General features: G+C 45.3%; 1 protein-coding gene across 1 annotated transcript; it reads right to left on the bottom strand.

Moving 5' to 3' along the window:
• Positions 1 to 801: 801 nt before the first annotated feature.
• Positions 802 to 25,587, bottom strand: LOC124803080. The gene is made up of 4 exons (XM_047264211.1): positions 25,489 to 25,587; positions 6,860 to 6,946; positions 5,896 to 5,954; positions 802 to 1,022 (listed from the first exon to the last, which is right to left on the bottom strand). Exons 1-4 carry the CDS (start codon positions 25,532 to 25,534, stop codon positions 900 to 902), a joined length of 315 nt encoding a protein of 104 aa, XP_047120167.1. The 5' UTR covers positions 25,535 to 25,587; the 3' UTR covers positions 802 to 899.
• Between the last annotated feature and the right edge of the window lie 811 nt (positions 25,588 to 26,398).

The raw sequence follows: 26,398 nt of genomic DNA, 5'->3' as shown, positions 1-26,398 counted from the left end.
TCAGGGCCAACCGGTTACGAGACTTCGTAACCGGTCACACAGCTACTAAAATTATTGCATCTTATTGATTTAATTAAGCCCCCATGCAATATATTAATTTTTTGATAATTTTGTTTTTGGGATTTAGGATCGAGCACTATTGTGGTACATGTACTTCGCTTTTGTAGAAACGAAACAATTTCTTCCTGCTTCACATGTTACAGCCATAGTGACAAACAGAACTTATTTTCGCAGTACTTTTTATATACCTGCTACAGAGTACTAGCACGAGATGTTATACGCTTCCAGAGCTGATAAACATATCACTATGAACGTTTTAAAACCACTAAGTTGGTGGCAGGTATGCTTCCGAAAGTCCAAATAAGAAACATTAATTTTATGGTGTCTCATAGAGAAACTACATTCGTCATAAGCATATTCCCAAAACGTCTTTAAAACAACGTGTTTTTGTCCCAGATGCTACATTTCACAACAAACAAATTACAGCTGGTGCCACAGTGTACTAGCAGTTGTCAGGAGCTTACAGAAGTGGTGCAGCCTACTCCCATGAACGCCGTAAATAAATTCAGTCACTGGTAAGTATACTACCCAGTCCGTGAAAGGGTACATTAATAGCAGATAACTAGTGTTGTTGTTATAGAAAAACTTTCTCTGTCCATTGTGACTGAACTTGCGTCAAAACGGCTAATGTGGCTGTAAATAAATATGTGAAAGGAGCAGCTCCTTCAGTGAAATTGCTTTTCTGAAACCAAGTAGTGTAAATCAAGACATCGTGAGGAACGGAAATAGTTAATTTACAAGTAATTTGTGGTAGTTCTTTAATTGTTGTGCAGATTATTTCTGTATATGGTGCTGATATTACTCAAGGTATAGAAACATCATACAAGCCACTTCTGCCTCTAGTGGTGATTACTGCGGTGGTGCAGAGGAGCATGTCTGGAAAGATGTGCAGCCAATTTACGCGAGTGGGATCGCGCGTTGATGCGATCCGATCCGCCTTCCTCTGTTGAAGCAGATCTAGGCTGGAGAGCAGCAGAAGAAATAACTGTTTGGTTACGTTGTTTCAATGAAATTTGGTACCAACATCATATTTCACGATTAACATCACACTACTGCTAATGTACCGTACAAATTGTAGATAATAAACCACCTTGAATTCATGCTGTTACGATATGTTTGTGACAGTGTGCGATTTGTGCTTTTACCAGGGGGGGGGGGGGGAGGGGATATGTCTTACGGGGCTAGTATAATTATATATGTTACTAGCTTCGACCGTGGCGTTACCCATGGTTAAACAGTTATTTATAAATAGATGTCAATGCCGAAACTCACTATTCACGCGTATGCACTATCAGAAAAGCCATCCCTTGTTGTATCTTTAAAAGTACGTTATAGGTAAAGCTTATTTACAAAATCATCTACGTACAGGTATACGAGGGGAATTCAAACAGTAAAGGCACATTTGTGAAAAGCTGTACTTATTCTGATGATAGAAAACTGAAACATGCGTTATTTTTCTACGTAACCTACCTGGACTTTAATGCAGTTTTCCCGACGTTTTACAAGTTTTTTTATTTCATCAGAAAATACGTTTATCGGTTGCATCTGTAACCAATTTTGCACCACAGCAATGACGTCTTCATCATTTTCAAATCTTCTTCCCTGTAGTGCTTCCGCTAAGGGTCCAAACATGTGAAAATCGCTTGCGGCCAGGCCTGGACTGTTTGGTAGATGTTCAAGCACCTCGAATCTCAACTCCTGTATTGCGCAGGCTCTCCGTTTGGCAGAATGTGGGTGAGCGTTATCTTGCTGCGGGATGACACCTCTTCATAGTTTTCCACGACGTTTGGATCTGATTGCAGGTTTTAGTTTCGTACGCAACACATCACATCCACCATACAATACAGACCTGGCTGTAAACCTCGTTTACGCTGGGGCGACGTCTTGCAACATTGAGGCATGCTATGGAAATGTGGCGTACATTGTCCTGCCATTTAGTTCTAAATGTTTTGAAATGATTAACTACTACATAACACTTTTTCAAAATTAAAAAGCAAACATATTAATAGTAAACTTTCAGTGTTCAGCTCCACAAATTTAAATTATATGTAAAGTCTTACTCCAGTGCGTGGGAAATAAACATCTCACGTTGGGATGCATAAACTAAAACCAGAGGAGGGGTCTGATGCGGAGGGGGGGGGGGGGCAATCCCCCCCCCCCCTGCAAATCGCACACTGGTTTGCGACGTCGACAGAGAGTACGTTGTCAGATTTGACAGTTGCTGTACATACCTGTCACAGGGTCTAGTCACATTAATGTGACCACCGCCTATGTTCGACGCCAACGTGCAGTTACCACTCACAGATGGCAGGTGGCAGCACGAGTGGAGGGTATATAAAGCACGTCGGAGGGACGCGGAATACAGTGCAGTCGTTGTCATAATGCGGAAACGGATCGATTTATCAGACGTCCAAAAGGGCATACTCGTTGGCTTTCTGACTAAGAGCGGAAGCGTATCAGAAATGGCTAAGTTTGCAAACTGTTCACGTGCCTTATGCCTTGATTAAAGTGCCCCTTGCATGGGAAAACTGCACTATCCAAATGACGCGCCGAGGCAACTGTGGTACACCACAGGACATAGATGACAGGATTGGAGATATTTATGGGCGAACAGGCGTGCAAACTGTTGAGCAACTGACCGTCCAGATGAACCATTGGGTTAATAGCAGTGTCTTCTCCATGACTATCCAGTGAACGTTGCTGCATATTTGCCTTCCCAGTGGGCACTTTGTTCATGCACCCATGCTGACAGCTGTTCATAGGCGACGAAGGCTAGAACTTGCGCGGCAATACCACAGCTAGACGTCACACTGAGAGGCGACAGGTGGCGTTTTAAGACGAATCGCGTTTTATGCTCCATCAGATAGTGAGCCGCGCTGCGGCTCTCGTTGGTGCTGCTTGTAGCTTTCCGCCCTCTGTTGGAGGCCAGACCGTATCGTTTAGTTGGCATGGTTGCTGTTGTTTGTCCTCTTCTTGACTGGCGCCACTCGTTTCGCAAGCGTTGCCTGTCCACTAGTGGCAGCAGCGGAGGTTATCGATATGTAATAACAGTTGCCCTATCTTCAGGGCGACGTCGTTGTTTTTCCGGGTCGTGTGAGTGCACCAGTTCAGTTGGGGGCACTCATGAGGATCCAGGTCCGTGCAGTGCGAGAACACGCCGGGACCGCTGGCGGGACGCATGGACTGCCGGATGGAAGGCCTGTGGTCACGAGGGTGCACGACCTTGTCGTAAACGGGATCAGTAAGCTTTAAGATGAGTGCATTTCAATCCAAGTAGAGCGGAGTCAGTCACCCGTGTGGGCCCCGTAGTACGTATTTGATGTTGTGACAGATTATCGTATCACCGTCATGTGCAGTTTAGTGGATCTGCATTCCGCTTAGTACTTGAAGACCCAACTGTGTTAAAAGCACTCGCCTCAGTGATTAGACGGTGTGGTTGCACAACTGTGAATTAATAAAGCAGTGAAGAGATTTGTTTCATTCTGCCAACCATCGTCAGAGTTGCCACAGTGAGTTCATTGTGTATTTGTGTACCTACTAAATTTGATGTCACTCTTTTGGTTCAACACAACACGTTAAATAAGAGTAGCTTGTTGCACATGAATAACGTTTACTGCTCCCCCAAAAAAGTTAAGAACCTGGCAAGAACTATTCTTGGTTCATGTCAAGACACATTAATAATATAGTAGTCCTAATTACGGACAAAATATTGAATGGTCCAAACCATAAATTAGGACACAGTGCACCAAGAGATAGCTGAAATACTAAAAATCACGAGAAATGACGAGACCAGCCCAGACAGGGGGAGCTGAAATTGCTTTTAAGGAAACAAAATACTATTCTCTTACCAAACTTTTGGTATACATGTTGTCGTGTCGCGTCGACATTATTACCGATTAGCCGGCCGCTGTGACCGAGTGGTTTTAGGCGCTTCAGTCCGGAACTGCGCAGCTGCTATGGTCGCAGGTGCGAATCCTGCATCGAGGATGGCTGTGTTTGATGTCTTTAGGTTAGTTTAAGTAGTTCTAAGTCTAGGGGACTGATGACATTAGATGTTAAGCCCCATAGTGCTTAGAGCCACTTCAACCGTTTGAATTACCGATTAGCACGCGGAAACTGATTTCTGACCATACTGTATTGTGTTGCGGGATCAATGGCCGGTACCGATGTAGCTAGCATGCACATTTGTGCATAATGGCGGCAACTCACTCGCGGACGATGGTCGTGAACTTGCACTTAATAAGAACTGGCTTCTACTGGCTTTTCGTGAGAGCCTCCTGTCACTTCCGTGTCCCAAGACCCAACGACAGTGTCTGCCTCCGCTGACAGGAAGAGGATCTCCGTGACCATCTAACAGCTCGTTAGACACCCTGAAGGCGGTGTCGGCACCCTCACAGTTGGGACACCTGAAATAGCGGGTCCTCCCCAAAAACGACGGAGAGGTCTGTGTTCCTCCGCCGCCGATGATACAGAATTGGTGAACACCAGGGTGTAACAGTTCGTTGTGTCACTGTGGTGAAAACTGCTGCTCAAATTGTTGCTGTAGATGCAGTACGATGTCCCAGAGCCATACGCCGAACATTCTATCAGCAGTCGTTTACAGTGGCTACATTCCTGCCAAGTGTTTCTGCAGTATAACTGAAGCAACATCTCGTAGCCCTGTTGCATGGCCTCATTAAAATTCGGTGAGGTGCTAACAAGGGTGTCTTTGTTGCCTGAAGGGCATTCCTAACTAACATCAATTCGCCACGTCCAATCTCAAAGGTAACCAACTCTCACGACCACTGCAGCGTGTATTTAAAGCAAACCTGATTTGCATCGTCATAGTGGCACTACTGTTATGCAATTGGTGAGAAGTTTCAACAGACGTCATCTTTCAAATGTAGAAACACGCCTACAACCTTTAGTTCGTGTCGCGCAACTCGTTCTTGGTGTTTCGATTCTTTTTTCCGCCAGTGTACTATCGTTTGATGTTTGAACTGCACAGTTCAGACACTGTGCTCTAAGGTCAAGTGCTAATATTGGAAAGAGCACATTTATTTTGACCGATTGTTTCTTTGTGAATGGAATTTGTATTGACTGATTTGATTCAGTGTGAAGCAGTTAAGTAAATTTTGTGTAATAATTATTATACGTTATTATGCTGTTCAAGAACTTTACCTGTGACGAAACTTTTTTTTAACTTAAATTTTTATCTCATTCGTCAGTTTGGCTGCGAGTTTGAATTTTATATTATAAGGGGTTTGTAACATATATTACAAAACGTTGTGCATGTAATCTACCCAGTCCTACCACTCTCGTGCTGCTCCATAACAAAGATTACTTTCGTCTTTGTTGATCCATTATGGAATGTGGGACAACGGCTGGCATGTATTTCTTGATGCAATCATTTATCAACAGCCTGCCCACTAAGAGCTGTTGCATAACGATTTGATTCACGGATCCAGTTATATGGCTCCTTCCGTGTATAGCGATTTTACGACTATGACGTGTGGGGCCTCAAGATGGCATCAATGTAATGCCGAAACTGGTAGCACATGAGAAGTTCACAAAAAGCCGGCCGGTGTAGCCGTGCGGTTCTAGGCGCTTCAGTCAGGAACCGCGTGACCTCTACGGTCGCAGGTTCGAATCCTGCCTCGGGCATGGATGTGTGCGATGTCCTTAGGTTAGTTAGGTTTAAGTAGTTCTAAGTTTTAGGGGACTGATGACCACTGATGTTAAGTCCCATAGTGCTCAGAGCCATTTGAACCATTTGAACCAACTTCTACAATACATACGGCTATTGGTAAATTATTTCATCAAGAAATATTTATTTCGTCCGTTTCTTAATCTTACCTGGTACAGCAGGCATCGGTCGTCGCACCCAGCTTTCCTATATTCAGTAACTATGGGACCTGTCCAAGAAAAACAAAACGTTTTAGAAGATATTTGGCTGAGGCCAGTTATATGGTACGTGGGTAAGAATACTAAAAGTTATTTCAGACGTAAAGTGTAATTAATCCAACAAAAGCAAGTATAGCAGTGAGAAGTGGCTACAATATTCCATCCAGCTATCTACTGCCGAGTGCCCCACATGTTCAAATATTAAAATACAAAATTGTTTCTATTAATTCCTACTGCAAACAATACTACCCACGAGGGCATCAAAAGCTTCCTACCATCGCAGTCTAAATGACATAACGCAGTGAAACATCGGACACTGAAATGACAGTGAGTGTTCATAACATGTTGATACTTCATCATGGAGATTGGTTTTAAAGTTTCTTGACCACATTAAATGACTGGAATACATGTGTAGATATATGTTGTTGCGCTTATTTTATTTTCATTAAATTTTTTCCTGTCGATAGCCGAAGTTCTTAAATATTCCTTTCGTGCGAGTCAATACTTTCCTCTTTCGCAAAATATTATCAATTTATAAGAATACTTTCTAGGGCATTTATTGCGTTTCAGTAATTGTGAATGTGTTCTTTAATTAACTATAGTAATCCAAGTGTGCAAACTTACATAACCATCAATCAAACATAGAATCGAAACTTAAAATAAAGTAAACATTTATACTTTTTCATTCTAAGTATGGTAAATCAAAAGTACTTTCAAAGCCTAACACTAAATTTTTGATTCTTTTGTAAGAATCAACAAATTCAGATGCTCTTAATGATAGATGCATGAGTGATCAAGAAGTGAAAAGATTATGGCCATCAAAAATCGTGAAACTTTTAAAATGCTGTTATTCACAATTAACTAAAAACATTCCACTCATCAGCTGTTCAGATAAATGTAAGAGTAATATACAAACCACACGTAAGGGGATCTGGTTCATAATTAGTCTGTTTTGCCAGTTCTATGCACCGATCAGAACATGTCAACTTTGGAGGGCGGGCTCCTGCAAAAAGATACAATGTTACAGTGTAAACGTGAGTTATATATGTATTCTATATGTTATTCATCTTACACGAGAGGCGCCTTGCCACGGTTCACGCGGCTTCCGCAGTCGGAGCTTCGAATCCTCCCTCGGGCATGAGTGTGTCTTCAGCCCTGAGCGTAACTCAGTTTAAGTTAGATTAAGTAGTGTGTAAGCCTAGGGACCGATGGCCTCAGCAGTTTGGTCCCACAAGAACTTAAGACAAATTTCCAAATTTACACCACAGGAAAAGAGACTTGGCTTGTCTGAAAGACCCAAAGGATAGTACAGTTTTTACTGTCAGATTGAAAAGGTTCACATGCGACAACTCGGTGACGTGCCTGTACTTACCATTATCATATGACCTTCCAGCTAAGTGAGTATAGTTCCGTCAGCTGCAAAAACTTAGCGCATTAACATCGTATCTATAGAAATTACATTCACTCGCGTGTAATACGAGTACATCGTTGTAAATGTGACACACTTTGTACACAACTAGAAGATTATTCAGTTTCATCAACACGAGCGTTCTTCCACTACACCCCACACACCTCACTGCATACCGTCACATTCTTATAGATGTAAATACGCTAGAGAAGTGAAGCAGTGTGTGAGATATCGGTAAAACGTGAGCTCCAGACTTCTCACTGGACGCCGCAACATCCATGGTCCATACCTCCCAGCGCTCAGAGCTCAAATTGCGTCACACAACTTGTAGGAACGTTAATCATGTTAACCGTCTCTCTCTAAAATAAAGTCCCCAATAACCGAGTGGTGTCAAATAATCTGTGAATCAACAATGGAGGCAAAATTCAGAAACTTGTTGATTAGCTCAGTTTGCTCAACAACAACATATTCCTACACGAACAGCGCAAAATGCAGAATTACGTGAAACGTTGAGCAACAGGTATGTCAAGTCAAACACGCTCACTGAACGCTACGAAGAATTCAGAAACCTGTTGAAACTGGGAAGGGCATTTCGGCTGCAATGCCTAAATGAGGCATGCTCATTCGACTGTATTCAACGATGCGAGATCCGGCTCGGCTTCTAACAACCCTACCACAACAAAGGTCAAAAATTAATTGTGATTGTAGTGTTGCTCACGATGCTAAATACTGCATTTTCGGGCAACAACAAAGTTATACACTCCTGGAAATGGAAAAAAGAACACATTGACACCGGTGTGTCAGACCCACCATACTTGCTCCGGACACTGCGAGAGGGCTGTACAAGCAATGATCACACGCACGGCACAGCGGACACACCAGGAACCGCGGTGTTGGCCGTCGAATGGCGCTAGCTGCGCAGCATTTGTGCACCGCCGCCGTCAGTGTCAGCCAGTTTGCCGTGGCATACGGAGCTCCATCGCAGTCTTTAACACTGGTAGCATGCCGCGACAGCGTGGACGTGAACCGTATGTGCAGTTGACGGACTTTGAGCGAGGGCATATAGTGGGCATACGGGAGGCCGGGTGGACGTACCGCCGAATTGCTCAACACGTGGGGCGTGAGGTCTCCACAGTACATCGATGTTGTCGCCAGTGGTCGACCTTGGACCGGACCGCAGCGACGCACGGATGCACGCCAAGTCCGTAGGATCCTACGCAGTGCCGTAGGGGACCGCACCGCCACTTCCCAGCAAATTAGGGACACTGTTGCTCCTGGGGTATCGGCGAGGACCATTCGCAACCGTCTCCATGAAGCTGGGCTACGGTCCCGCACACCGTTAGGCCGTCTTCCGCTCACGCCCCAACATCGTGCAGCCCGCCTCCAGTGGTGTCGCGACAGGCGTGAATGGAGGGACGAATGGAGACGTGTCGTCTTCAGCGATGAGAGTCGCTTCTGCCGTGGTGCCAATGATGGTCGTATGCGCGTTTGGCGCCGTGCAGGTGAGCGCCACAATCAGGACTGCATACGACCGAGGCACACAGGGCCAACACCCGGCATCATGGTGTGGGGAGCGATCTCCTACACTGGCCGTACACCACTGGTGATCGTCGAGGGGACACTGAATAGTGCACGGTACATCCAAACCGTCATCGAACCCATCGTTCTACCATTCCTAGACCGGCAAGGGAACTTGCTGTTCCAAAAGGACAATGCACGTCCGCATGTATCCCGTGCCACCCAACGTGCTCTAGAAGGTGTAAGTCAACTACCCTGGCCAGCAAGATCTCCGGATCTGTCCCCCATTGAGCATGTTTGGGACAGGATGAAGCGTCGTCTCACGCGGTCTGCACGTCCAGCACGATCGCTGGTCCAACTGAGGCGCCAGGTGGAAATGGCATGGCAAGCCGTTCCACAGGACTACATCCAGCATCTCTACGATCGTCTCCATGGGAGAATAGCAGCCTGCATTGCTGCGAAAGGTGGATATACACTGTACTAGTGCCGACATTGTGCATGCTCTGTTGCCTGTGTCTATGTGCCTGTGGTTCTGTCAGTGTGATCATGTGATGTATCTGACCCCAGGAATGTGTCAATAAAGTTTTTCCTTCCTGGGACAATGAATTCACGGTGTTCTTATTTCAATTTCCAGGAGTGTATTATGTGGCAGGTGTCATTAGAGCACAGTTAATAAAGTCATTTCTTGAAATAATGGATAAACTAGGCACTCATCTTTTCGTGTTTCACACGCTGGTCTCATTGTGAACTCATGGCTCAATCGCCGAAAATCTAGGTAGTGATGATTCGAAGCTCGAATGCAAGGAGGCCTAGGTGTTATTCTGCGATATTCAAAAGTCTTATAGATATGTTTCATAAACCATTCTTGAAGGTCAAACTTTTGCAAAGTTATGACAATGGTGATGTAAAAAAATGATCAGCGCTCCGAATTTAAGTTACATTTCTTTTTTATTACTTTTGTTGCAATATCACGTAACTCGTTCCGAAAATCACTTCACAATATAAAACATACTCGAAAATATCTTCCTCGCTGTTAAAGTTCACATTTCATAAACTGGCTACAATTTGCGTCTTTTTAACACGACGACCAAAGCTTGACTCTCCAATAAACGCTTACGCGCCCAAAAATCAGAGTTACAAGTACGTCAATGATCATAGTTACAAAAGGAAGAATACACATAAGAATGATATCATTGCAATATATACATAGCGATGTATCGAAGTACCTCTACATTAATGAAATCAAATCTGAATGTTGTCACAGAAATGGTTCAAATGGCTCTGAGCACTATGGGACTTAACATCTGTGGTCATCAGTCCCCCAGAACTTAGAACTACTTAAACCTAACTAACCTAAGGACATCACACACATCCATGCCCGAGGCAGGATTCGAACCTGCGACCGTAGCAGTCGCGCGGTTCTGGACTGCGCGCCTAGAACCGCGAGACCACCGCGGCCGGCGTGTCACAGAAATATGTTAACTATTTTACAGAAACACAGTAGAATATTGCTGGTATCGGGAGGTTGAGGTGAGGTGCCGTAATGGTTACGTAATTCAAGTACCATTACAGGGTGAAGGAAAAACGGAATCAGATGACGAAGAGAATGAATTTTTTTCAGCTCTAGTCAGCCCCCATGCTGACGAGAATCATCACCTGCAAGAAGTCCCAGATTGAATAATTCTGATACAAGGCCTGTAAGGAAAGTAAGGTCCGATCGGTCGCGAAACGAAAACCACGGTGAAAATAAAAAAAAAAATTGTAATCGCAGCAGTTAGCCACACCTTCCAGCTACCTCTCTAAATAGTCGCCGCTCCGACTTACACATTTGTCGTGACGTTGTACAAACTTTCCAGTAGCCTCGTCACGGGAAGCAGCCGCCAATTCTCTAAGCTAGTCTGGCTTTCGTTTTTTATGCCAAAATATCTTCGTAGCCAGCGGTTCGTATATGCAGAGATGACGAACGGAAGGTTCCAATTAAGGGCTGTATTGTGGGTGATCAAACACTTCCGACCGAAAATGCTTCAGGGGCGTCTTCATTGCCCCTGCAGAATGCGGCTGAAAATTGTCTTGAAGAAAGAAACGCATGACATTTATATTATGTGGGCTGCATAGCTTCAGACGAAATCTCTCACCAGATCCACGTGCTTGGCGGGAGACGCTGTTGTTTCAGGCATTTCTGCGTGATCACTTTGTGCCCTGAACTGAAAAGGGTGACGTGAAGCGATCGACAGGTACACTAGAGACAGTGCCAAACACATCTGTGCAAAGTTCCATCGGATACTAAAATTTAGACTTTCACGGGCGGAAATGTCATGTCCATTATAATTTCCGGGCTGTTATGCCGTGGTCGGTTGATGAATTCTGTGTCAATTCCAACGTTTCGACCCCGTCTGCGGGAGACATCTTCAAGGGGGTCTGTAGCTCAATGGAAGGTCCAACACACCCGCTGGCTCGCTACTGACTGTCGCTAAATTCCGTGTCCGCGCGCTCCCGCGCCGCGGCGTGACGTCACGTGTTTTGAAAACGTCAGTGCAATTGGCCGCTGTCCGTTGCCGTCGATCGCCGTTGCCATCACCCAGTAGTGGACCGGTGGTACACATCTTCTTTAACACCGTTTAATTTCACGCCGGCCTCCTTACGATTGGAAACGTTTGGAAGAGCACAAGGGCAATTGTAGAAGAGGAGAAACGTGTAAGTAGGCTGTTTACGTTTTCTTATTGGCAACGTTACGTAGCGCTCTGTATGAAAATCACTGGCTGTGCTGTGTTCAGTCTGTGGCTAGTTTGCATTGTTGTCTGCCATTGTAGTGTTGGGCAGCTCGATGTGAACAGCGCGTAGCGTTGCGCAGTTGGAGGTGAGCCGCCAGCAGTGGTGGATGTGGGGAGGGAAATGGCGGAATTTTGAAATTTGTAAGACTGGATGTCATGAACTGCTATGTATATTATGATTTTTCAACACTATTAAGGTAAATACATTGTTTGTTCTCTATTAAAATCTTTCAAAAAATGGTTCAAATGGCTCTGAGCACTATGGGACTTAACTGCTGTGGTCATCAGTCCCCTAAACCTAACTAACCTAAGGACATCACACACATCCATGCCCGAGGCAGGATTCGAACCTGCGACCGTAGCGGTCACGCGGCTCCAGACTGTAGCGCCCAGAACCGCACGGCCACTCCCAAAATCTTTCATTTGCTAACTATGCCTATCAGTAGTTAGTGCCTTCCGTAGTTTGAATCTTTTATTTAGGTGGCAGTAGTGGCGCTCGCTGTATTGCAGTAGTTCGAGTAACAAAGATTTTTGTGAGGTAAGTGATTTGTGAAAGGCATAGGTTAATGTTAGTCAGGGCCATTCTTTTGTAGGGATTTTTGAAAATCAGAATGCGTTGCGCTAAAAAATATTGTGTGTCAGTTTAGTGTTGATCAGAATAAGTAAAGAGAGTGAATGTTTGAGTACGTTCAGTTTTGCTCAGCTGTTTGAAAAGCCAATAATGTAAGAGGTTTATCAGCACAGTAATTCAGAAATTTTTCTAAGGGGACGTTTCAAACGGAACGATCAGCTGTTGCGGAGCATGCTTTCCAGCCAGGGAACCACGATTTCCGTTTCGAGGAGACGCAAGTACTAGCGGCCACAAGCGGATATTACGAAAGGCTCTACAGGATGGCAATCGAAATCGCTAAACACCCTAATAATTTCAATCGTAGGGAGCAGGGCGTAAAATTAAACGGTATATGGATGCCGGTGTTAAAGAAGATGTGTACCACCCGTCCACTACTGGGTGATGGCAACGACGATCGACGGCAACGGACAGCGGCCAATTGCACTGACGTTTTCAAAACACGTGACGTCACGCCGCTGCGCGGGAGCGCGCGGACACGGAATTTAGCGACAGTCAGTAGCGACCTTCCATTGAGCTACAGACCCTCTTCAAGATGTCTCCCGCAGACGGGGACGAAACGCTGGGAATTGACACAGAATTCATCAACCGACCACGGCATAACAGCCCGCGTAATTATAATGGACAAAGCTCCATCGGATTTTCATAGTGGCTTCCATTTTGCAGCCTAATCAGACCTTACTTTCCGAATATGCCTCGTATTACCACATAGCTACGTTACAGTAAACACAATAAGGAAAACAATAATGATAATCTCTTCTGAAGAGATGGGCAACAACGGTATTAGCATTATCACATCCACGAACGTCCCTGATGGCAACCTTGATAAGCATGTTTCATATTTCTCTCGTGGATGGGATGCACCCTGTGGCACCGCGGAAGTTCGCAGTGCCATACCAAAGCCGTCAACGCGAATCGCTACCACAGACACAGACCGCAGAGGGCTCTCTGCCATCCGCAACAACCAATGGAAGGCAGTCCAAAGACATGCCCTCCCTCTCAGCCCTCTCAGTACAGTAGCGCCCTTGCGCTGTCTTTTATAGTATCGACCATACAAGAGCTCTGTCCCAGTTTGAGGCCTACGCTGCAGCAGTCAGTATACGTATACGACAGCGACATTTCTAATGAAATGCACTTTCGTAAATGTTGCATTTTGAACTGCAAGGCAACAGTTTGTTAATCCGTGCATCAAGGGATTCTTTCACAGTCAGTGACCGTTGTAAATTTCAAGCAATTCTGTGGCAGAGAACTGTGTCAAGGTTAAATAAATCTTTTATTCATTTACGTAATAAAGTGAACTAGTGTTTCATATATTTTAGTCTTATAAGCCTTTCTGCCACAGCAATTACAGAATCCACAATCGGACAAAAGTAGTTTCGTCAGGTCACAACTTATCCCTTTCAGTAAAAAAAAGGAGTATAGTCCGACATATTCATAAAAATCGATAACCCACAATCATCTAGTCATAAACCGATCACCTGCTGTGCCCAAATTATTCCGCCTGCGTAGACGAGCTGCCAGCGCCGCTGATTCTTATGCAGGAGACCCGCGTTCCATCTCCTGTCAGGTCGGAGATCTTATCCGCTCAGGGACTTGGTGCTGTGTTGTCCTAACCATCACTTTACCATCATTGACACGCAACTCACCGAAGTGGCGTCAAATAAAATGGCTTGCTCTAGGCGGCCGAACAACCCCAGAGAAGGCCACCTGCCCAAAACTGGCATACGATCATTTCGTTTTACGCAAATTCAACACTTATCTTAAAGATCAGTCGGGTTTTCGTAAAAAGTACAAAATTTCAGCAAATTGAGGCAACTGATGAGCTGAATTAAGTCGCACATAACTGCGCGGGCACAGTGTTCACACTATTAAACACCAGCAATGCATTTGATACCATCAAAATTGGTATATTGCCGAGGCAGTTAAAATATTCATATAATGTGCTTGTGAATTAAAAGGTACCTGAGAACCAGAGAGCAGCGTGTGGTCTGCGGGGGTTGAAAAGCCTTGATGGAAACATTCATTGATCAGCTAAAACATTATGACCACCGAACTACCATCGATATAAACCCGTCCACGTGGTAGCAGCGTCACCTGCCGAGGAATGACTACTAGTCAGATACGCTCACGGTGCACATAGTATCAGAGCGCGTGCTGTCCCTGTGTACAATGGAGAAGGCGCGCGATCTATCTGAGTTTGATCAAGGGTGGACTGTGGTGGCAGAGCCTTGCATGGTGTGACGAATCCCGCTATCTTCTTCATCATGCGGATGGGAGGGCGCGAATCCGTCAACTTCCAGGGAAACAGCCCCTTGACACCTGTACTGTGAGACGGAGACAAGCTGGCGGTGGCTCCATTAAGCTATGAGGAATATTCACGTGGGCATCCGTAGGTGCAGCGGAGCTCGTGCAGGGCACCGTGATGGCCAAAGGGTATCGTACTCTGGTTGCAGACCACGTACACACCTCCATGGCGATGATGTTTCCCGACGGTAATGGCATTTTTCAACAAGATAATGCGTCTTGTCATAAGGCCCACAGTGTTTTGGTGTGGTTCGAGGAACACAGTGGCGAGGACCAATTGTTGTGCTGGCACCCAACTCGCCAGATCTGAACCCGATTGAACACACCCGGGATTTGATTGAACGTGGCGTCAGAGGTCATCGCTCCCCTCCCCGGAATTTAAGGGAATTGGGTGACGTGTGTGTAGGTGTGATGCCAACTCCCTCCAGCGACCTACCAAGGCCTTACTGCTTCCATGCCACGTCGCGTCGCCGCTGTTATCCGCGCCAAAGGTGGACATACCGGCTGTTACGTGGGTGGTCGTAATGTTCTAGCTGATCAGTGTATTTTCGCAGAAGTGCCCCAGGGTTCAGTCCTTGGTTCACTTTTCTTCCCTTTGTGCGTCACCGCATTTTTGTTGATTCTGCCCTGTAAATGTGCGGTAGTGGATAAATGGTGTAGTGGATGTGTGTAAGATGAGCAGGATTCCTGGTAAAAATAATATTGAAGCGGAATTTGTGCAAATAGATTCGATTAGAGCGTGGACGCAGCTGTACCAGCGCATAAGGGATGAGAGTTTAAACAATGATTACACACTCATTGAAGCAAAGAAAGCAGAAAACAAGAACCTTAACAGTTATAGAGATGGCAGTCCATATGATCATAGCTGAGTTGTTCTCACAAAGGGATCCTGCAACAGTATAAATGCAATTGAGTATTGCTCATCAGTGTGGGATCCGTACCAGGTCGGGCTGACAAGGAAATAGAGAAGATCCAAAGAAGAGCGGCGCGTTTCGTCACAAGGCTATATGGTAAGCATGATAGCGTTACGGAGAAGTTTAGCAAACTCAAGTGGCAGACTCTGCAAGAGAGGCGCTCTGCATCGCGGTATAGCTTGCTGTCCAGGTTTCGAGAGGGTGCGTTTCTGGATGAGGTATCGAATATGTTGCTTCCCCCTACTTATACCTCCGGAGGAGATCACGAATGTAAAATTAGAGAAATTCGAGCGCTCTTGGAGGCTTACCGGCAGTCGTTCTTCCCGCGAACCATACGCGACTGGAACAGGACAGGGAGGTAATGACAGTGGCACGTAAAGTGCCTTCCGCCACACACCGTTGGGTGGCTTGCGGAGTATTGTTGTAGATGTAGGTGTAGATGTAAATTTCGTTCCTATGATGACGAGCCCCAGCTTTACTCAGGTGCCTCACCAAGAGCCATTGTCCAAGCGAATAACCTAGAACTTTATCTAAGTATGATGACGTCCTGAGTATCTTCTGTATCCCAGCAGAAATTAACTAGTTCTAGATTTCATGTGCAATGCCCTTTCGTTCTTCTTAACGGTGTCCAACAGCATATCAGTAAACGATCAACGTCACGGGTGAGATTTCGGATGAGTAACTCAAGTGGGCAGTAAACACTGTTGCAACCTGTAGGAATACTGACTCTTGCCTTTACACCTTTTAGAAGTTTCGAAATGTATTTGCATATGATATGAAACGGAAGTCTGTGCAGTCACACGTTCTGCCGAACCTGCAGTATGGCGATGAAATCCAACCGACAATAGTAGCGAGAGCTCTAGGCGGTTACAACAAACCGTAAATAACTGTGTGCGCTGCATCTGCAACATTCGGCAGTACCCATATCATTGCCTCGTACTCTCGAATAGGACTATTATGGCTGGACAAGTCACGTGACTACCGAAAGCTATGCCTACATCATCGACTCTTCAAAGCAGATGTATCCCACTATTTCTTAGCATCAAAGGTCACATCCTGTCATCTCGTCACGCCCATGATACAAGGACTCACTTATGGAGAATAAAATAATCTTCACAAGATACATAGCGACTGACTGCCGCAAATCCTTCCACACTAACAAAACAGGAAGAAGACATCTGTTCCTAATTATTTGCTTCTCTTCGTCCCTGAAACTGATCCTATTGTGATTGTAACGGACGCCTTCAACAAGAAGGCTAATACACTACTGGCCATTAAAATTGCTACACCACGAACATGACGTGCTACAGACGCGAAATTTAACCGACGGGAAGAAGATGCTGTGATATGCAAATGATTAGCTTTTCAGAGCATTCACACAAGGTTGGCGCCGGTGGCGACACCTACAACGTGCTGACATGAGGAAAGTTTCCAACCGATTTCTCATACACAAACAGCAATTGACCGGCGTTGCCTGGTGAAACGTTGTTGTGATGCCTCGTGTAAGGAGGAGAAATGCGTACCAGCACGTTTCCGACTTTGATAAAGGTCGGATTGCAGCCTATCGCGATTGCGGTTTATCGTATCGCGACATTGCTGCTTGCGTTGGTCGAGATCCAATGACTCTTAGCAGAATAAGGAATCGGTGGGTTCAGGAGGGTAATACGGAACGCCGTGCTGGATCCCAACGTCCTCGTATCACTAGCAGTCCAAATGACAGGCATCCGCATGGCTGTAACGGATCGTGCAGCCATGTCTCGATCCCTGAGTCAACAGATGGGGACGTTTGCAAGAGAACAACCAACTGCACGAACAGTTCGACGACGTTTGCAGCAGCATGGACTATCAGATCGGAGACCAAGGATGCGGTTACCCTTGACGCTGGATCACAGACAGGAGCGCCTGCGATGGTGTACTCGACGATGAAAGTGGGTGCACGAAAGGCACAACGTCATTTTTTCGGATGAATCCAGGTTCTGTTTACAGCATCATGATGGTCGCATCCGTGTTTGGCAACATCGCGGTGAAAGCACATTGGAATCATGTATTCGTCATCGCCATACTGGCGTATCACCCGGCGTGATGGTATGGGGTGCCATTGGTTACACGTCTCGGTCACCTCTTGTTCGCATTGACGGCACTTTGAACAGTGGACGTTACATTTCAGATGTGTTACGACCCGTGGCTCTACCCTTCATTCGAACGCTGCGAAACCCTACATTTCAGCAGGATAATGCACGACCGCATGTTGTAGGTCCTGTACGAGCCTTTCTGGATACAGAAAATGTTCGAATGCTGCCCTGGCCAGCACATTCTCCAGATCTCTCACCAACTGAAAACGTCTGGTCAATGGTGGCCGAGCAACTGGCTAGTCACAATACCCCAGTCACTACTCTTGATGAACTGTGGTATCGTGTTGAAGCTGCATGGGCAGCTGTACCTGTACACGCCATCCAAGCTCTGTTTGACTCAATGCCCAGGCGTATCAAGGCCGTTATTGCGGCCAGAGGTGGTTGTTCTGGGTACTCATTTCTCAGGATCTATGCACCCAAACTGCGTGAAAATGTAATCACATGTCAGTTCTAGTATAATACATTTGTCCAAAGAATACCCGTTTATCATCTGCATTTCTTCTCGGTGTAGGAATTTTAGTGGCCAGTAGTGTAGTTACAGCATCTTAACAATCATCTGGCCAATGACTACATGAAAGCGATACGTATTGTGAGAACCAAGTATAAGTTAGAGAGATGGAAAAAAAGTGCGTGCATCATAGGTCAAGCATTAATGTACGACTGGCGTTGAATAAGTAATGCAGAACATTTTCTTTCTCAGCTAATTTCGACTGAAAAAATGCGGGGACATCGTGAAATACTCGTGCTTAAGACCTTACAGTTTCATGAAGTCCCGATAGCCTTCAAAATGGTCTATGTAACGGAGATGCGTTCAAACCAGAGAGCTGTCATTGAGTTTCTTTTGGTAGAAAACCGGAGCAGCGCAGGTGTTCACACGCGCTTGCAGATTGTCTATGGAGGCCTGGAAGTGAGCAAAAGCACGGTGAGTCGTTGGGCGAGGCGTCTGTCAGCATCGCAACAAGATCGCGCAAACCTGTCCCATCTCCCCCGTGCCTCCCGGCTGCATGCAGCTGCGACTCCTGCAGTGTTGGAACGGGCGTATTCACGGCCAAGAAAAGGCAAATAAACTTCTCCTTCTCCATGACAACGCAAGGTCTCACACAAGTCCGCGCACCCGAGAGGACCTCACAAAACCTCACTGGACTGTTCTCCCTCATCCACCCTACAGCGCTGATCTCACATAACCGACTTTTATCTGTTTGGCACGATGAAGGATGCACTCCGCGATAAGCAGTACGCGGATAATGGGGGGGGGGGGGGGGGATTATTGACGCAGGAAGACGTTGGCTCTGACGTCGATCATTAGAGTGGTACCACGTGGGCATACAAGTCCCCTCAGCAAGGTGGCGTGATGCCGTCACACTGAACAAAAATTATGTTGAAAGATAGGGTTTTGTAGCCAAGAGAGTGGGAAATAATATGGTGTGTTGAAATACTGAACAAACCAACCTACCTTCATAAAATTTTTTGTCGCATTACTTATTGAGCGTCTGTCGCAGAATCCCAGCTGTGTACACCCATAAAAGAAAATCAGACGTAAACTCATTCTCTGTTGTTGTTGTCCGCCTCTTCAATAAGCTGCGCAACACACGGGGCACAGTTCAGTGGCCTCTTGTCTTTACGAAACAGCCGAATCAGTTCCTTCAGCGTACCTAATAACATTATCGTAAAAAATTAACAAATACATCAAATTTCTTGCTGTGAATCAATAAGCAATTGTTGCCATCTTCTCCCAGTTATGTTTCCTTTTTTTCCGTTTGTTAATCAATCGCACAACACTTCCCAAATATCTCACGAAATAAGCGTCAAACGAAAAAACTACAAAGAACGAAACTTGTCTAGCTTGAAGGGGGAAACCAGATGGCGCTACGGTTGGCCCGCTAGATGGCGTTGCCACATGTGAAACGGATATCAACTGCGTTTTTTTTAAATAGGAACCCCCATTTTTATTACATATTCATGTTGCACGTAAAGAAGTATGAATGTGTCAGCTGGACCACTTTTTTCGCTTTGTGGTAGATGGCCCTGTAATAGTCACAAACATATGGCTCACAATTTTAGACGAACAGTTGGTAACAGGTAAGTTTTTTAAATTAAAATACAGAACGTAGGTACGTTTGAACATTTTATTTCGGTTGTTCGGTTGTTCCAATGTGATACATGTACCTTTGTGAACTTATCGTTTCTGAGAACGCATGCTATTACAGCGTGATTACCTGTAAATACCACATTAATGCAATAAATGCTCAAAATGATGTCCGTCAACCTCAATGCATTTGGCAATGCGTGTAACGACATTCCTCTCAACAGCGAGTAGTTCGCCTTCCGTAATGTTTGCACATGCACTGACAATGCGCTGACGCATGTTGTCAGGCGTCTTCGGTGGATCACGATAGCAAATATCCTTCAAATTTCCCCACAGAAAGAAATCCGGGGACGTCAGATCCGGTGAACGTGCGGGCCATGGTATGGTGCTTCGACGACCAATTCACCTATCATGAAATATGTTATTCAATACCGCTTCAACCGCACGCGAGCTATGTGCCGGACACCCACCATGTTGGAATTCCGTTATTGCAGTGAAACATCTTGTAGTAACATCGGTAAAACACTACGTAGGAAATCAGCATACTTTGCACCATTTAGTTGCCATCGATAAAATGGGGGCCAATTATCCTTCCTCCCATAATGCCGCACCATACATTAACCCGCCAAGATCGCTGATGTTCCACTTGTCGCAGCCATCGTGGATTTTCCGTTGTCCAGTATCGCATATGATGCCGGTTTATGTTACCGCTGTTGGTGAATGACGCTTTGTCGCTAAATAGAACGCGTGCAAAAAATCTGTGATCGTCCCGTAATTTCTCTTGTGCCCAGTGGCAGAACTGTACATGACGTTCAAAGTCGTCGCAATGCAATTCCTGGTGCATAGAAATATCGTACGGGTGCAATCGAAGTTGATGTAGCATTCTCAACACCGATGTTTTTGAGATTCCCGATTTTCACGCAGTTTGTCTGCTACTGATGTGTGGATTAGCCGCGACAGCAACTAAAACACCTAGTTGGGCATCATCATTTGTTGCAGGTCGTCGTTGACGTTTCACATGTGGCTGAACACTTCCTGTTTTCTTAAATAGCGTAACTATCCGGCGAACGGTCCGGACACTTGGATGATGTCGTCTAGGATACCGAGCAGCATACATAGCACACGCCCGTTGGGCATTTTGATCACAATAGCCATACATCCATACATCAACACGATATCGACCTTTGCCGCAATTGGTAAACGGTCCATTTTAACACGGGTAATGTATCACGAAGCAAATACCGTCCGCACTGGCGGAATGTTACGTGATACCACGTACTTATATGTTTGTGACTATTACAGTGCCATCTGTCACAAAGCGAAAAAAGTGGCCCAACTAAAACATTCATATTTCTTTACGTACTACACGAATATGTAATAAAAAATGGGGGTTCCTATTTTAAAAAAACGCAGTTCATATCCGTTTGACCTATGGCAACGCCATCTAGCGGGCCAACCATAGCACCATCTGGTTTCCCCCTTCAAGCTAGACGACTTTCGTTCTTTGTAGTTTTTTCGTTTGATGGTTATTTCGTGAAATATTTGGCCTGGTCACTATCAATGGACCACCCTATATACATACGCCCATTACTCCCGATTCTCGAAAGTAAAATTACTTTTAATGTTTTTGTACTGTGCTCATTAACAAATACTGCTCATTAACAATACTGCTCGCGTTGGTCGAGATCCGATGACTGTTAGCAGAATATGGAATCGGTGGTTTCGGGAGGGTAACACGGAACGCCGTGCTGGATCCCAACGGCCTCGTATCACTAGCAGTTGAGATGTCAACAGATGGGGGCGTTTGCAAGAGAACAAACATTTGCACGAACAGTTCGACGACGTTTGCAGCAGTATGGACTACCAGCTCGAAGACCATAGCTGCGGCTACCCTTGACGCTGCATCACTGACAGGAGCGCCTGCGATGGTGTACTCAACGACAAACCTGGGTGCACGAATGGCAAAGCGTCATTTTTTTGGATGAATCCATGTTCTGTTTACAGCATCATGATGGTCGCATCCGTGTTTGAGGACAGCGCGGTGAACGCACATTGGAAGCGTGTATTCGTCATCGCCATACTGGCGTATCACCCGGCGTGATGGTATGGGGGGTGCCATTGGTTACACGTCTCGGGCACCTCTCGTTCTTATTGACGGCACTTTGAACAGTGGACGTTACATTTCAGATGTGTTACGACCCTTGGCTCTACCCTTGATTCGTTCCTTGGGAAACCCTACATTTCAGCAGGATAATGCACGACCGCGTGTTGCAGGTCCTGTACGGGCCTTTCTGGATACAGAAAATGTTCGACTGCTGCCCTGGCCAGCACATTCTCCAGATCTCTCACCAATTGAAAACGTCTGCTCCATGGTGGCCGAGCAACTGGCTCGTCACAATACGCCGGTCACTACTCTTGATGAACTGTGGTATCGTGTTGAAGCAGTATGGTCAGCTGTACCTGTACACGCTCTGTTTGACTCAATGCCCAGGCGTATCAAGGCCGTTATTACGGCCAGAGGTGGTTGTTCTGAGTACTGACTTCTCAGGATCTTTGCACCCAAATTGCGTGAAAATGTAATCATTTGTCAGTTCAAGTATAATATATTTGTCCAATGTATACCCGTTTATCATCTGCATTTCTTCTTGGTGTAGCAATTTTGATGGCCAGTAGTGTAGTCTGAGGTGCGATAAGCTACAACTCTCGTTCACTTTTTGTGTTCCTGGAGGGGACGCTAACCAGCTCTCGGTACATGCTGAATGTTGTTAGACCCATTCTTTCACCGTCCTTGCAATGAAAAGGAAGCAGAATGCAGGTGGGCCTTATCGAGGAGTACCATCACTTCACGCAGTGTTCTAAGCGTTGTTCTTGGACTGCGTCTGCAAGTCGTCTCAGTTATTGACAATAAATGTCAGCAGTGATATTTACACCTCGGAAAAGTAATTCGTAGTACATCACACCGTCGCTGTTCCACCAGATGCATGACATTATCTTTTGCGGATGTCTTTGTACGGCGAGATGCTCATTTGTTTGGGATGAAACATTCCTTTCATTTCCTTTTGTCAGCGTAAAGAAATCCGTCCTCGTCACCAGTAACAATACGGGATAGGAACGGTCGGTGTTCTTCTTGAGCAAATTGATGACAAGCAAGCAGAGATGCACATTTTGCCGCCCGCTGATATTTGTGATTTTGGCTTAGAGAATGCGATACCCGTACACTAGAGTTTTGAACCTTCCCCATCGCATGCCAATGTCGGACGATGGTGGAACGACCACAGTTCATAAATAAGCCATTTCTCGAGTACACTGACGGGGATTTTTGTGGATTAAAGCATTTACACGATCCTCATCTAACACCGAAGGTCTTCCTGAACTCGGAGAGTCACTAATGTCAAAACGATTCTGCTCAAACGAGAAAATCAGTTTTTTGCTGCCACCTCTCTACTGAACAACAAATGTCGGAAATGTCACGATTTCTCCACTTGGCACTCCATTTTCTAGCGACCACAGCTCCATTCACTACCTCTAAATGAAAAAATGACATTGTGTAAACTCGAATAGCAGCAGTGAACTACAAATAAAAAACGAGAACCGATAAACGAACCCACAGCAACCGAAATACCAACATACAAACGAAAACGCTACGAATTCATGGGCAATGTTAATATGTCCATACAGAATACTGTGCGATGCTATGTTTGTACGATTCTCCTGCGTGAACCATTCCTTAAATGCGATACTTACAACTTCGGTCTCCCTTTTTCTGTGCTCAGCTACCAGACCAGATACAAACAATCATCGTATTTTAATTGTTTCTCTACTATACGCAGACGTGGTGTGAAATGTGACTATATCCTTCCGCTTTTACCGTTTTCCGAAGCGCAATATGTGGACGACATTCTAATCAGGAAATACACCCAGATTACATAACACCACCTACTCTGCACTTCAACGTTAGTATAATACATGGTGGTGGGTAAAGTTCCCGAGGGTTTGCGAGGCCCAAATCCTCCCTTCGGATTTTTATATCGTGTAGCGTGATTCTTCACTCCTAACCTCTCCTTTGCTGTCATCAGCTGTACAATGACGTCGTTCCTTACACCATCTCAAACGTTGTTTATCATCGACTGCACACATGTGTACCCGGCCGCTGTGGCCGAGCGGTTCTAGGCGCTTCAGTCCGGAACCGCGCTGCTGCTACAGTCGCAGGTTCGAATCCTGCCTCGGGCATGGATGTGTGTGATGTCCTTAGGTTAGTTAGGTTTAAGTAGTACTAAGTTCTAGCGGACTGATGACCTCATATGTTAAGTCCCGTAGTGCTCAGAGCCATTTGAACCAGCAAACATGTATAGGTTATAAGGAGCTGCTTGACCATTCTACCCCATTCACTTTTAATTCCCTACGCTGGCCTGAAAGCCGGTAGCACTTTGGAGCTCACGAATTATTCCTCCCGCTGATACCATGCGATTTTTAACAGTCGTCCTCTGCAGTCCTCTACTGTTGCTGTCAATCAGTACACAAGGACTGCTTGCTCTTGCTTCAGCTGTGGCTGTTTCTTCGAGCTTCTGCTTCACAGTCACATCACCAATAATCGACTTGGGCAGCTTTAAAAGAGTTAAAATGCCCATGATGGATCTGTTACTTAGGTGGAGTCCAGTGACAATTCTGAGAAGGAAACCACTGAGCTCTGGAGGCCAACTTATTGTTTTGTTACTGCTTCTCTACTGAAAACCAAATACTTGTCTTCTTTTATACTGGCGAGCCTGCGTCTCGTGACATCTAGTGGTCAATTCGGCAGTAGACCTATATGGGGATGCCTGTATACTTTTGTTCAGACACTGTATCACTAACGTTACTTGTATAATATCAAATCTTTTAGTTCTTGTAAAAGTGGTATAAAATATTTGTTGCTGTTATCATATCTCCTGCCTAAAATAAGTACCAAAGGTAAACAGTACTATCGCCTAGTTATTTTAAGGATAGACATCATTTTCATCTCCTTCTCACCGAACACAGCTGTAGATGAAATGAACTACAGTAAAATACTGAGATTGTTCTTTAAAACCGTTTAAGAAATCGTCCGTCAGGTTTTCGCAATAAGAACTAAGTCCTCAGCCTTCTGACTGGTTTCAAGTGGCGAGCCACGAATTCTTCTCCTTTGCCAACCTCATCATCTCAGAATAGCACTTGCACCTTACGTCCTCAATTATTTGTTCCACTTAACTCCAGATGGTTCCCTGTCTTATAATGCTGAAGTAACTGACTAGTAATCTCTTTTTCCCGCCTGCTTTCCTGAGTAATGATGTGTTTGTTATCTTCGTTTGGCATAAGTGATCCTTCTCTTATTCTCCTTTTAGTCTCCTCCTTACTTTACGATTAATAAAATTTACCCTGTGGTGCCACAGACGGAAGTTTTCTTTCATCCCAAATGATGAAAGGGCAAAACTCGTGTCACAGTAATGTCTGTTTCTACAGAAAGTAAAAACCGAGGAACAGACAACTCTAGAGATGAAATCACGCAGAGTAGCCGCAAAAAGGGTTGCTGCGTGTCAAGCGTGAACGGAAATTAATGTAATGGAGAAAAAATTTAACTGAAGTGTTTATCATTCATACAGTTGATTCCCATTTCATCACTCAAACAATATTTAGTTAAGGATAATTTATGATTCTTGAATTTTTCCCTGAAATTTAAAGAACAAGGATGTGTGTACAACTCTAGCGTAAAGGGAGGTGGGTTCACCTCACACAAGACGTTATTACGTGCTGTTGGAACTGCTCGCTTACCGACACAGGCGGCGATCACGACGACAGCAATGAGTACCTTCTGCATGGCGACTGATAGTCACAAGTCAGCAACGGGTGTCGCCAACGTTACCCTTTATGTACGAGTACGCGCCCACTGTTTCGGAACGCAAATTTAAGCGGAAAGAATATCAGCTGTAGCGATAACAACTGCAACCTGCATTTCCATCAAGTTTCTTGTAGTTTGCTTCTAACTATCAGTAGCACGTTTAAATGATATTTAATAACTGTCCAAAGAAGAAAAGGAAGTGAAATTCTTTGACGTTATCATAAGCGAGTAGCGTGGACACGAAAGTAAGCCTGATAACGAATGCGGTGTACAAATTATAGTTTCAGACAGTTTTTTCTAAACGTTAAGTTTTTACCTGCACGAATACTGCGATAAGGGCTGACAAACGTGCCTTGGATACTATCCACGTAACTCGTAAGTAGTCTCTGGGAAGGAGTGCAAGGTCACAAAAGGCCGAAGATGTTTATGGCATTCGACGCCCCACATACTCTGATCAGCCAGAATATTATGACCTCCGACCTGCTATTGACGTAAACCCGTCCACGCGATAGCAGCGTCATCTTTCAAGGAATGACTCCTAGTCAGACACGCGCACGTTGCATGTAGTATCAGTAAGCATGCTGCCCGTGTGTAGAATGGGGAAGGCGCGCGATGTATCTTGAGTCTGACTGAACGCAGATTGTGCTGGCCCAGAGACTAAGCACGAGCATTTCGGAAACTGCCGACTTGTCGTGTGTTCGAGCAGTGCTGTGGGGAGTATCTAGAACATTTGGCAAAATCAAGGTGAAACAACGTCCAGACGTCGTGGGGTTGGGTGACCATCCCTCATTACAGATGTCGGACACCATAGGCTGGGTAGACTGTTAAAACAGAACACGAAGC

The sequence above is a fragment of the Schistocerca piceifrons genome, chromosome 6 (assembly GCF_021461385.2).
Source record: "Schistocerca piceifrons isolate TAMUIC-IGC-003096 chromosome 6, iqSchPice1.1, whole genome shotgun sequence".
Classification (NCBI taxonomy): domain Eukaryota; kingdom Metazoa; phylum Arthropoda; class Insecta; order Orthoptera; family Acrididae; genus Schistocerca; species Schistocerca piceifrons.
Note: the sequence above shows the minus strand (reverse complement) of the source record. Positions and strands in the feature narration are given on the sequence as shown.

Bases quoted from the DNA above. Each gene is read 5' to 3' on its own strand.
- LOC124803080 (XM_047264211.1), bottom strand. From the start codon at position 25,534: ATGCAGAAGGTACTCATTGCTGTCGTCGTGATCGCCGCCTGTGTCG. The intron at 5,955-6,859 runs GTTTGTATATTA...TTTCTTGGACAG, and splicing joins ACCAGATCCCCTTACGTGTG to GTCCCATAGTTACTGAATAT. The intron at 1,023-5,895 runs GTAAGATTAAGA...GCTGCTCTCCAG, and splicing joins ACCGATGCCTGCTGTACCAG to CCTAGATCTGCTTCAACAGA.